The 13,389-nt window shown below is 35.0% G+C and overlaps 2 protein-coding genes across 2 annotated transcripts; one reads left to right on the top strand and one right to left on the bottom strand.

Moving 5' to 3' along the window:
• Positions 1 to 548: 548 nt before the first annotated feature.
• LOC108829013 (peptide chain release factor PrfB2, chloroplastic) lies at positions 549 to 2,826 on the bottom strand. The gene is made up of 7 exons (XM_018602663.2): positions 2,379 to 2,826; positions 2,085 to 2,297; positions 1,888 to 1,989; positions 1,678 to 1,815; positions 1,203 to 1,507; positions 968 to 1,121; positions 549 to 880 (listed from the first exon to the last, which is right to left on the bottom strand). The coding sequence occupies exons 1-7, from the start codon at positions 2,772 to 2,774 to the stop codon at positions 746 to 748; spliced, it is 1,443 nt and encodes a 480-aa protein (XP_018458165.2). The 5' UTR covers positions 2,775 to 2,826; the 3' UTR covers positions 549 to 745.
• A 7,195-nt stretch (positions 2,827 to 10,021) lies between these two features.
• Positions 10,022 to 11,632, top strand: LOC108829012 (protein DEHYDRATION-INDUCED 19). The gene is made up of 6 exons (XM_057007186.1): positions 10,022 to 10,180; positions 10,459 to 10,601; positions 10,693 to 10,772; positions 10,857 to 11,087; positions 11,176 to 11,350; positions 11,436 to 11,632. The coding sequence occupies exons 1-5, from the start codon at positions 10,132 to 10,134 to the stop codon at positions 11,285 to 11,287; spliced, it is 615 nt and encodes a 204-aa protein (XP_056863166.1). The 5' UTR covers positions 10,022 to 10,131; the 3' UTR covers positions 11,288 to 11,350; positions 11,436 to 11,632.
• The last annotated feature ends 1,757 nt before the right edge of the window (positions 11,633 to 13,389 follow it).

Genomic DNA, 13,389 nt, shown 5'->3' with positions numbered 1-13,389 from the left:
AATTCACTAAACCTCGAGACTTACCGATTGAACTGATGGATGACCGATATGTAATCTAATTGGATTTAAATTGTAATAGTTTCATAATTTGTAATCTCATAATCCAAATTTTAAAGTTCATTATTTTGCAATTTATGAAATTATGATGTTTTTACAAAATTCTAAAGAGAAAATGATAGATATAAAATAACTAAGATTAATTATTGTATTGTCTGGAAACATTGATAGTAGTATAAAAAATATATTGTTTGGAAACATTGATAGTAGTACAAAGAAATAAGTATATTGTTTGGAAACATAGATAGTAGTATAAAGAAAGTAACATAAGTGATTTAATGTAGGTTTAACTATAAAGTATAAATGTGTATTTAATTTAAAAACTTACAAAATAAATGTTAGGTCCAACAGAATGTTTCTGTTTTAATAAGATAGAATGTTTCTGTTTTAATAAGATAGATAAGCTACCTTTGATGCTTCATTAGTTGGTCTTTTTTTTGTTTCAGTTGTCTTCCATCTCATATTTAATGGTTCTTTTGATGATTTACTAATAAGTAATGATTTATTGTATTACAAGAAAATTTAAAAGGTTTGATACAAATTCGAGAAGAAATAATTTTGAGTATAAAGATTACAAACTTAAGCCTTCCGAAAACAATGAATGAGTGAGTTTGAGAGTTTTGTAATACAATTCTCTTAATACTAACTAACTACTAAAGCGGCAGAGACAGCTCAAGATTCAAAAACCTTAATGTTCATCATCACCTTTGTCCAGAGAAGAAGATAAGAAGCTCAATATGAAACCATCCAAATCTCCTTCAAGAACTGAGTCAGGATCAGAGACTTCATAGTTTGTTCTCAGATCCTTCACCATTCTGTATGGCTGCAAAAACAAAGAATACTCAGCTCGTTTTCAGCTAATATATAAACTCAGGTCACAGCAGAAACGAGGGAACTTGGTATCACATACATGGAGAACATAAGTTCTTATCTGATTTCCCCAGCTGATCTCGGTTAGTGATTGTGTATGTTGCGCATTCATAGCTGTCTGACGAGCCATCTCTAGTTGGTCTAGTCGTGACTGTAGCACTGCCATTGCTGAAGCCTTGTTCATATGCTGCGACCTGGATACCAAAGTCAAAGATTGAGCAATAAAAACCAAAATGAACCAAAGCAAAAAGGAAGCACAACTTTTAAGACCAGACCTTTCATTCTGACAAGTTGCTGTTATGCCAGTTGGTATGTGAATGATTCTTACAGCACTGTCCGTAGTGTTAGCATGCTGTCCACCAGCTCCTCCAGAACGGAACCGCTCAATCCGGAGATCCGAGTCATTGATCTGAACTCGGGTCGACCCGTCACCTAGAATCGGAATCACCGCAACCGCAGCAAACGATGTGTGCCTTCGTTTTCCACTATCAAACGGTGATATACGAACCAGCCTATGAACTCCAACTTCTGCTTTCGCATATCCATAAGCGTATTCACCATTTACTTTGATTGTCGCACGCTGTCGAAGATCAAAATATAATAGATTTGACTAATTGCCATAAAACAGAAGAGACTTAGCACTGTGAACCAAAGCCTGGTGACTTCTTGCTGAAGTAATTAAAGAAGTCTTTTACAGGTTTGGAACCTATCAGACTCATGTAATACCAAATGCAGGATTAAATATCAAACCTTGATTCCTGCCATCTCCCCAGGCATTTCATCGACCACAGTGACAGAGAATTTGCGTCGTTGAGCCCATGTTTTGTACATCTCCATTACCATTGCCGCCCAATCGTTGCTCTCTGTTCCTCCAGCTCCAGCTTGAACCTATTCAAATAAATAAAGCCTTTTTAATAGGATTTTCAGAGATGGAGAGAACTCTAGTGTCTGTTTTGTCACCTCGATATAGCAGGAACACTGATCATTCTCTGCGGATAATAAAGCCTCAAGTTCTTTTTCTTTTGAAACCCTTCTCATTTCCTTCAATGCACTCATAGTTTCCTGCAGTAATAATCATGGTTTTTAGCAGTAACAATCATGAATTACTATGAAGCCATTATCAGCAATTCAGAAAACACATGCCTAGAAACTCCCACCGATTCTAACTCCGAGTCCTTCTCTTCTTTAGCGAGTTTTAACATGTCAATGTGTTCAAGCAACTCTCTCTCAAACGTCATAACGCCTTTCATTTTCCCGGTGAGCGAGCCGTGCTCCCGGCTTATCTTACCAGCATGAGTTGGATCATCCCAGAGATGAGGCTTATTGAGCTCTACAGATAACATTCTCAGCCTCACCAACAGTTTCTTCCACTGCCAAAACATAACAAAAACATCAGCGGTGTAATAATGTATTTGCTTCAAACATAGTGTAAAGTTTCATTTTTGTTTAACCTGCAAACGTCTCTTGATGACTTGAATGGACTGCGCTATTGCTGCAGCGTGGCTCTTCCAATCACTCTCGTTTTCGTCTAAAATCGGCCATTGGTTAGCTATGATTCGTTCCACCGTTAGTCCGTCACAAGTCGAAGCAACAGGTACAGCTTCTGAGCTCAATGTTCGAGCCGTGGAGACGAAACTGTTTCTGGAAAAAGCCAAGTTGCTAATTTTTCCAGATTCGAATCCAGAGGATGTAGTTTTGAAGCTTCTTGTTGAATCTGAGGAGGAGAACCCAGAAGAAGAAACTGAATCTGTAAACGAGTGAGAGATAATACTTGTGATCTTGATTCCATAGGTTTTCCAGAGTAGGACAGATCTGCTTCGTGATCTATTGATGATCAACGATGACATTTCCCTCTCTATCGAACTTTTGATTCTTGATTTCGTCAAGAGTAGGGTTTCTTTGTGGTTTTTTAGCTGTCTGAAACGGCGCCGTTTAGAAGAAACCGCAATCAGATATTCCCAAGCCGGACCTAATCATACTTGAAATTAAACCGAAATCGAACCAAACTATAGCTTTTGGATTCAGGACAACCGAAACCGATATTAAACCAACTGAAGTTTACTACATTTTGGTATTTGAGTGTTATTTAGGTGGGGGTATTGGATTTAGAAATTTTATAGAATTACAAGGAATTATATTCCTCTTATATGTTAAATGAGAAATCACTTTATTGACTTCTGCTTACGTGTCATTTACACATGCAATCTAAGAAAAATTCTTATGTCGTTGATTTTTAACTTTTATTTATTTTAATCAAATCTAAAAAAATTATATAATCAATTAATGTTAGTTGCTAAACTATTTACATAGTTTTATGCATAATTATTTATATTATCAAATGATATCAAATATGTAAATTCTATATAATACTTCATCATTCCATTTTTCATTAATAGTCTATTTATAAATTATATGAAGTATGTTGTTAAAAATTTGTTAGTAAAATTAATATACTAGTTTTATTTTTTTTATTATAAACAATCATAGAAACTTTATTTTTCTATTTAAGTCATAATATACATATATAAAACATATCTATTACACTACTAAAAGGGCAATACGAAGCTCTATGAGAGCATCTACGTTGGATTAAAAATTCAAGCCAATCAAAGATTGTTTTTCTGCCACGTCATTTAAATTTAGTTATAATGGGCATTTTTTGTGGGCTTTATTTAAATAATAATTCAGTCCAACCCCACTCTGTCGACAAACTCTTTTCCGGCTAACTCTTCCAGTTATGTATTTTCCAATTTCAGAGTTTTAGCGTTACTTTGATCCTTCCTGATCAATCAATGATTTGCATTCCTAATTGTCTGTAAGCTCTGGATGATGATTCACTCTTCACGTATTCCTCCATTATATAGACGATGCTCCAGATTTTCACGGCTGCCATATATATTCATCACTCTTCCACCACATATACTCATATTGGTGTGACTCTTAAAGTCTCTAACTCATCATCGCATCAATCCCTCCCACCATTTTTTTTCGGTGACCTGGTCCCATATCCTCCTAGAACCTGATGCTAATTAGACTTCAACTAATCTTCATCCGACAAGGTAGGGCCTGCTCTTCTGAATCTTTTATTCTTCCCTTCCGTTGAAACTTCAGTCTCAGGTTTGAGTTTAAAAAGACAGAATTTACACCACACAGTTTTCTGTTTGATTTAAAGAGTCTTCCAATTTGCGTGGATTTTCATTTAAAATTAGATGGCTAAACATTGCAGACTTGCAGTCATAAATGGTAACGGAGATTTTAGGTATGGCGATTGTCAAATCACCGCGGCGGAACTTGCTGGGTCAATGGCTACAATGGGACATCGTTTTACTTATCATGAGTTTACTGAAATTATGACGGATGTTGATTCTAACGGTGACAGCGTTATTAGTTTCAGTATAATATTGATATTCTTTAGAACCCAAGGAGTTTTCTTACTGATAATGTTGCTCTAACTAGAAAAGAAAGACAAAAACTATGTATGAAAACATTATATGTACGGGTCGACAAAGAGCGCTGTACAGTTTATGGTTGTTCTTTTTTCAAGTTTTTGAATACTTTTTCCGTATGCAGTAGTCTTTTGTTACTCTGTCCAGTTTTGTAAATCTTATATTTTTCTCTGATGATTTGGTAATGGGTACTCTTGCTGATTTCAGTCATCAAAGAAAGAAAAAGTTCCTCTAAACCTGCCAAATTCAGAGGTGGAACGCAGGAGAAGGTAACCTCCTATCAAATTCCATATTCTCTTGAATCATATTTTCTTTTGATCTTTTCTTTTCTTGATTCGACATAAATGGAGCTAAGGAAAGCAAAGCCAGAAGGTGAACTACTGTTTCTCTTTGATCAGGCAATTACGGACAAGCTTCGGTCTGAAGCCCCTATGTTCATATTGACCAAGCCTTCTATTCTCGCTGACCGTCTTTTTGTAAGTTATTATATCCACTCTTTAAAGATTCCAACTTTTCAGCTCTTACATCATGTGTGTGTGATATTTTTAAGTTAATTCAACGGGTTTGGATAGTATCATTATCATTATCAGCTCTTCGATGGGTTTGAATATCAATTATCAGCTATTAGTTATATTTTGTAAAAGCCCCAACGTTTTCATCTTTTTCTGGATAAGCTCTTCTTTATGGTGTGCTTAGTTTTTTAAAGCTTTTGATTGGTATATGGATTTTGATTAACATATTTGTGCCTTTCCATCATTTTGTCAAAACCAAAACCTTTTTGATATTCATATTAGTGAGTTTGGATACGTTTTTCAAGCTCGAGTAAGAAACTTCCTTCTTGCTTGCTTGTGACTAAATGATATTACTTTTGTATTGTGTTTGCACACAGATGTTGTACTAGAAAATTTAGTAATTCTTTGGTCTCGTGCGTTTTCATTCAAAAGAAGACCATGATGAGCTACTCCGAAGTGTTGTGGGCATGTACTACATGGTCAACCGGCTCAAATATTTGATGGTAAAGACATTGCTACTATATATATGTTTGGTTGTTTGGATGTGACAGGATATTGGATTGGGTGGAGCATGAAGCTTAAGTGGCATATTGTTGTTCGACGCCTGAAGCAGAGAGGTATATGGGGAAGGAGAGGAAGCGAAAGAACAAAGAGAAATGTGGGTCTACTACACCTCCTATGCAAGCCTTTTCAAGCTATGTGAATGATTTGGACCTGATAGAGTCATGGAGTTGCAGCTGCTGTCTCACAGTTGTAAGTGTTTGAGACACTAAATATCATTCACATCATTCACCACAAACATTACCCAGACAATTCCCTCACCGTAAAAGCCATTTACAGCCGTGACACCATTCTGCACATCCAAGTACCTAAGCTTTATCTACATGTTTCATGTTGGAGGTTTATGAGTGAATGTCTCTCTCTCTCTCTCTCTCTCTCTCCTCTCTCTCTCTCTCTCTCTCTCTCTCTCTCTCTCTCTCTCTCTCTCTCTCTCTCTCTCTCTCTCCTCTCTCTCTCTCTCTCTCTCTCTCTCTCTCTCTCTCTCCTCTCTCTCTCTCTCCCTCTCTCTCTCTCTCCCTCTCTCTCTCTCTCTCTCTCTCTCTCTCTCTCTCTCCTCTCTCTCTCTCTCTCTCTCTCTCTCTCTCTCTCTCTCTCCTCTCTCTCTCTCTCTCTCTCTCTCTCTTCATTTATTTTGGTTATGTAACAGTTTATATTGTTGGAGGATTGAAATTTAACCCAGAGAGAAGTGCTTCGGGTGTACAGACATGGGAACTTTTCAATTCCAACAAGAATTAGCTCAACAAAAAAATGTATTTGAAAATATATGTGTCTGTTTCTTCAGATTAATTGGATTTTTGAATGTTCAATCTTATTTTCATTTAGCTTCAGTGTTTTTCTTAGCCATGGAAACCGAATTTCATTTGAACTTATAACAAAATTTAATTTAATAATTATTATTCACATATTGGAAAACGTTAAAAAGATTGTATGAATAAAGAAAATAATTACGATAACAATGTTCCTGTGTAAATTATCTTTTAGAGTTTTCTAATCTGAAAATGTTAGAGAAACCCTTATGATACTTCAGAAAATTTAATCAATTGTTTTTAAACTACTAATATGTATTAATCTCAAATGTATATCAATTTCAAATAAAAAATAGTAAACTTGAATTTAAAATTTACTTCTTAATAGTTTTAAATGTAATTCAAATTAGGATTAAAATTTCTTGCCAATTATACATAATAAAAAGGTAGTTTTAAAAACAAACAAAAAATTTGAAAATTTAAATAATAAATAGGGTATTTATCAATTTTCTCTTTTTATATTTATTTTAGTTTTTGAAGTAGATTTCATATTGGATTAATGGATTTTATCGGTATTTGATAGGAAAAATATCTAGATATATGCAAAGTTATAATGAATTAAAAACTAAAATGTGGCATGTGTGTTGGTGTTCATTGAAAAAATGATCATTACACCCAGCACCACACATATATTAATCAATTTTTAGAACAAATGTTTTCCTTTTGGAATAGAGGCAAGTCATATTGTGATGAATAAAAGGTAATTAACTGATTGGATGATATGAAGGCCATTAAAAAAACTGATTGGATGATCTGTATATACATCAACAATAGTGAAATAAATTATTAAAGTTAATATTAACAAACCAAAAGTAGAAAAAAACGTATTAGTTTAAAAGAACAATATTTGATATTTGTTGCTTATCTTCACAACAAGATGTACTATAGTTTGTCCCATGCTCAGGAACATCTATCTATGTCACAACAAATTTTGTAACCAAGTAAGGCTAATATGTTACTAATATGCTGTAAACAAAATATGATATTAAAAATAAGAGGATACAAAAGAATAGTTGTGGCTAATATAAAACTGATAAGTATGAAAAATGAAAAAAGAAGAGTTTATCTAATTACAAATGATGATGCAAAATAAGCTAAATAAAGAATGAAGTCTATAGTTTTAAATTAATCTTATACATAATTAAAATTAATCATTTTCAATCAAACAAAAAACAGTTCGACTATTACACCTTCAAATTGTCATGTGTAGGTTAAACTTTAGATTTTCATGCATATATTTATGTTTAAAGTGTCATGCATATATTTAAACTTAAATTAATTTTATAATAACTTCAAAATCAACAATGCAGATATTACAATATGATCATTAAATTGATAGATCTCTATATCATCGATATATATTTTATTTTCTACAATAATATTGAAAAATGTTCCGAATAATAAAATCACGACAAAACTATATTGATATTGGAAAAACCGGCGCGTAGCGCCGGAAAACCACTAGTAATTTTAATTAAAAAATATTATAATAACTATTAATGCATCCAATGTTCGAAAACTCGATAGGCGTGAGTTGGGCGGCCATCTTGGGCTTAGCGAGTAATGCAAAAATCGGAGATTAAACTTTTAGTAAAATAAGTTGTTAAAAAATGCTGCGTTTTAGTAAGAGAGAGAAGGGCGATTCTGAGTGCGACTAAATCGTAGGGTTTTGGCTTCGATGACGACGGTGATTCCGCCGGATTTATCGGGTTCTCCGGGAGGGGTACTAGGGGAAAGATTCGAGGAGGAAGGAAAGGTTCAGATCGAGAAGAAATAGGATCAAAGTTGGGCAGCTGTAGCGCAAGATAAGAAGGTTTTGAAGAAGTACGATGTGGAGATTCAAAACAAAGGGGGTAAACAAACGGTGGAGATTCCGGAGGAGGTTATAAATGAATCGACACAGCTATGGGATGATTTCGTGATCGGGAAGTTTTTGGATCGAGCACCCCACGTCGCTAAGGTCCATATGGTTCTAAACAAGATTTGGAAATATGGTGATCTATCAGCAAAGATGGAGGTCTATGAAGTGGATGATACAAAAATGCGATTTAAGGTCTCTGATTCAAAAGCTCGGGAGAAGATATTGAAGCGTGGTATGTGGAATATAGTTGGAGTTCCGATGATTGTTAAAAAATGGACTCCACGAGCTGATGAGGAGGAGAAAGAGGATGAGTCGATACCGATGTGGATTCATTTAACTAAGGTCCCTTTGCATATGATTTCTTGGGAGGGTCTTAGTCTGTTGGCAAGTCCTGTGGTTTTCCCAGTGAAGCTTCACCCGGAGACACTTGCCTGCACAAGTTTTGAAGTAGCAAAGGTGTTTGTGAAAGTAGATGTCTCAAAAGCTCTACCTAAGGAGATGAATTTCACAAGTAAAGGGAAGGATTTCATGGTGGAGTTCCATTATCCATGGCTTCCGTCGAGATGTAAGCTTTGTGATAAATGGGGTCACATGGAGAAAGTGTGTGCTATGAAGAAAAAAGGTAAAGAAAAGGAGGGGAGTTTTGATACTGGTCTGAAGAATAAGATTGGGAGTAATGAGGGAGAGGTGAGTAAAGAAGTTGGTTCTGTAGATGGGAAAACTAGAGAAGTTGAGATAGAAGTGGTTGATGCAGGAAGTTAGGAAGCAAATGTGGAAACTGAAGGTTGGTCTCAGGTTCCTCAAAGTAAGTCTGGAAGATCACTACCGAGTACGCCGAAGCATATGGATAATGAGATTCAAATCTCATCATCTAAGTTTACGGTGTTGAGTACAAATATGGAGGAAGAAGGTGAGATAAGGGAAGAAGTTAAATGATACAATCTTAGACTCTACTGCTTCTTTGGAAGCTAAAATAGAAATTTGTATTCGAGCAAATACAACAGCATCTTTGTCTACTATCAAGGATCTTCCTATTAGTATTTTATGGAGGATTTGGAAAAGCAGAAATCTATTGATGTATCAATAGAAGAATCTTCAATGGTGGGTTATTCTAAAACAGGCTAGAGCTGATGTTATGGAATGGTCAACAGCCAATTGTAAACAACAAGCGACAGTCTCAAGGATTTCTTAACATAACACATGATATGTAGATTGGAGAAAACCTGCGGAAGGATGGAGAAAATGTAACTTTGATGGCTCTTTTATTAATTCAGAGTTACCGGCAAAAGGAGGATGGGTACTGAGAGATTCCAATGGCGCGTTTATTACTGCAGGTCATGCAAAAGGACAGAGAGTTGATTCAGCTTTGGCTGCAGAACTTCAGGCCTTTCTTATGGCTTTGCAATTCTGTTGGTCACGGAGTTTCACAAAGATAATATTTGAAGGAGATAACAAGAAGCTGGTTGATATAATTATTTCAATGACATTGCAGTTTAGTCTATACAATTGGGTAAGAGAAATCAGATGGTGGATGAAAAAATTCAAAGATATTGAACTCAGATGGACATGCAGACAAGGAAATATGATGGCTGATAGCTTTGCAAAAGCAGACTTACCAATTCATACATCTTTTATTTCGTATCATTTTGTACCTCGATTCGCTACTATGCATTTGCATAAAGACTTTGTATGTTCATCATGATACTAATAATAAGATGGAGTTATAAAAAAAAAACAGGAAAATATGGAACCGTAAAACAAAGAAGAAAAAAACATGAACAAAATTAGAAATATGATGGATCAGAGCTAACTAGTAACAACCGGAAAAAATGTCGAACCGGGATTTGTATTGGGTATCGTCTCGAACCGATCCATTATCACCTAGGAATAGGATTATTTATAATAATCATCTACTGCATCGCACTTTCCTCCCCTCTCTCCTCCTGCTATAAGAAAATCGTCAGCCTCCATCTATTACTCTTAGGATCGATTTGAAGCTTAAAAGTCTCTCCTTTCAGATGGATGCTGATTACAAGAGACTCTTGTCTACGCTTCGATCCCGATCTGGTAAGGATAAATTAACCTCATCTCATTTCCTTATTTACCCAGATTATTCTCTCAAATCAGTATTGTAATTATAGTGCTTCTTTGATGAAAAAAACATCATGTTTCTTGATTGTGCGAAGCTAAAATCTTTTCCAAATGTTTTTGAGTCTTGTGTAACGTTTCCACCTTGTTGCTAGTTAGTCTTAGCTATGGAAGGGAACGTAATGAACTTTTTTTTGTGTGTGTAAAGTTTCCACCTTCAGTATCATATGTGCTCTTTCTTCTCTAACATAATGCAGAGGTTTTAATGGGCTTTGAAGAAATAGATGGTGATGATGATTTCCAGGAGGAGTTTGCCTGCCCGTTCTGCGCAGAATCGTATGATATCATCGCCTTGTGCTGTCACATAGACGATGAACATAATCTAGAGTCAAAGAACGCGGTACTCTCTCTCTCTCTCTCTCTCTGCAATACTTTTTACACAAATTGAAAGTTTATTAACAATCCTTTATTCTTTTTTTTTTTCTTTGCAGGTATGCCCTGTTTGCTCTCTAAGAGTGGGAATTGATATCGTAGCGCACATTACACTTCATCATGGGAGTTTATTCAAGATATCCTTTTTACTATAATCGTTTTTCTGATACTTCCAAATTTTCTTTACATTTTCTTTGTTGAATTTCTTAATGAGTTCCTACATGCAGCGAAAGAGGAAATCACGAAAAACTGGTTCACTTTCTCTTCTTCGGAAAGAGCTAAGAGAAGGAGATCTACAAAAGTTGTTAGGAATTTCTTCTCGCATTGGTTCTACTACTGCATCTAGTGGAACTCCTGATCCTCTTCTTTCGTCATTTATCTCACCTACACGATCACATTTATTTCCGGTGACTCGGCAAACGGAAAAAGTATCGGACGAAAAACAAATAGAGCGGTATGGTGGTTTCTATATTTTAGCTTCTCTTTTATTATTTTGTAGAGTTTAAAAGGTTTAGTATTTGAAAAACATTGAACTTGTTTAGCAAGAGACAAGTGTGTATCCCACCTGTCTCGTTGAAGGATCAAGAAGAGACTAGGAATAGATCAGAGTTTGTTCAGAGGCTCTTGTCATCAGCTATTTTCTATGAGGTCTGATCAAAGCAAAGAAAAAATAATTGCGGAACTATTACTGCGGGGAATCAGACTTGAGAAGATCTGGTAAATACGAAGCTCTGTTCCTACTTGTGTAGCAGAACCCGCACAGAAACATTTTCATCTTATTAATCTTGATTCAACTATGTAGGTTTTGAGAAAGAAAGAAAAAAAAAGTGGCTGGGGTGAGAAGAAGACGGAGAAGAGATGCAGCTGTGATATCTATTTCCATGTCTATGTATTGTGTATGTTTTAATTATAAGACCACAAGTAGACGCTGCTGAATAAATTGTGTGGAATTGTGTGTGTTCTAAAGTTTATTAAGTAGTCAAAACGTAAGATGAAGAATATGCATTGACATAGAAAGTGTGTGCTTTATGTGGGCGGTGGCTCTTATCAAAAGTTTGCTTTATTAAATCACACCATTGATGAACTAATTTAGTTAGAATCATACTACAAAATGTTTACACTTGGCTATCTTTCGCTGCGGCTATACAAAAGAGTGTAAAAGATCAATGGATACTGATAACTCTTGTTGCTTACAACTCACGTTCACTGTCTACCAAAAGACTCGGGTTTGAGAAAGTATTTCTCGTTTATAAAAGCAATCAAAAGGTGCTAAACAACAAAAAGGGCCTTTGATCTTATATAGGTCTCCTAAGATCAAAACACAATCCTAATCTCTTTGGTCTAGTGGAAGTACTCTTAGTCTGACTATCTGTTAATTAATACTGCATCCGGAGGTCGAAAGAAAATTTTTGCAGAACTACGTAGAATTGAAGAAAATTTTGCAGAACTGTTTTTGTAGTGTTTTTTGGGAAGCCACAACAGAGTATTGGAGATAACTGGTATAAGAAGATTTTAAGAATGAGTCAGCCTTTAAATCCTTTTCTTTAATGTAATCGGTCTCGTATGAATAAGTCCAATTTCATTCTACTTTGTGAAAAAAATATAACTGGTTGAAAAAGAAATGATCAACCCAATTACATCTCAACTCAATGGTTACCCATGGTACCAGTTAGCGCCAAAATCATGGGGTAAGACTTCTATCAAATACCAAACATAAAATCTATATTCTTCTGTCTTCGAAAAACAGTATATTGATAGTCTCATGCTTATATACGAACATAATTAAATATACAAGATTGTTTTTCCGCGCTAAGCGCGGATTGTGTATTATAAATTCATTTTCAATTATTTTATTTCTTGGATAGTTTTTTTAAAGTCTAAAAAAAGAAAATGATCAATATAGCCTAATTTGAAATCTTATCTCAAAATCCCACACCTTACTCTAAACTTTAAATTTAGATTAGGTAATTCTAAGTTGTAATGTATATTTACTTTTTAAAGGAATTTATTTTGGTCATTTATTCACTAAATGTTATTTTTGTGAAAATAAACTAAAAAGATTGTCGTAGAAATTTTTTATTAAATAATTTTTATATTTTATAACCAATAAAGCAAAATGTAAAGAATAGTAAAGTTGATATCAATAAAATGAATTGTTTCTATAAATTTTTTTGTTGTAAATTTGACATTAGTTTTCTATAGTATTTGGTGTTTTCATTCTTCCTGAGCAGGTCAGTGTGATTTATCATGTAATAACATACTAGGTGGCCGGTCCGCACCCTGTGCGGGCATTGTACAGATTCAAATTATACGGATAGAGCTGGGTCTGCGGATCGACCCACCCCATCCGTCCCGCCAACCCGCGGGTCACCTAGTTTTTTGACTCATAATTTCGATCCGCATGACCCGCAATGAAAGATTCAAAATACCTGCACCTGCCCCACCCAAATTTGCAGGTAATTCGCGGGATCCACGGATTAAATATTACAGAATATTTTGTATCTATTTAAGAGAGAGAAAGAGAGAGAGAGATAGAGAGATTTAGTGTTTAACCCGCGGGTCCCGCGGGTTAAACACTAAATCTCTCTCTCTCTCTCTCTCCCTCTCATCGTAAACATTTTTTTTTGAAAAATATAAAAATGTAAACATTCTTTTAATTCACCGATTATTTTTTTAACTACCACAATTTTGATTTATATAGGAATGTTTCCTAGTTTAATATTTTATCATGAATTTTTCTTGGGTGAATTACCAAC

Source organism: Raphanus sativus, chromosome 4 (genome assembly GCF_000801105.2).
Source record: "Raphanus sativus cultivar WK10039 chromosome 4, ASM80110v3, whole genome shotgun sequence".
Lineage (NCBI taxonomy): Eukaryota > Viridiplantae > Streptophyta > Magnoliopsida > Brassicales > Brassicaceae > Raphanus > Raphanus sativus.
This window is presented reverse-complemented; position numbering and strand designations above follow the sequence as displayed.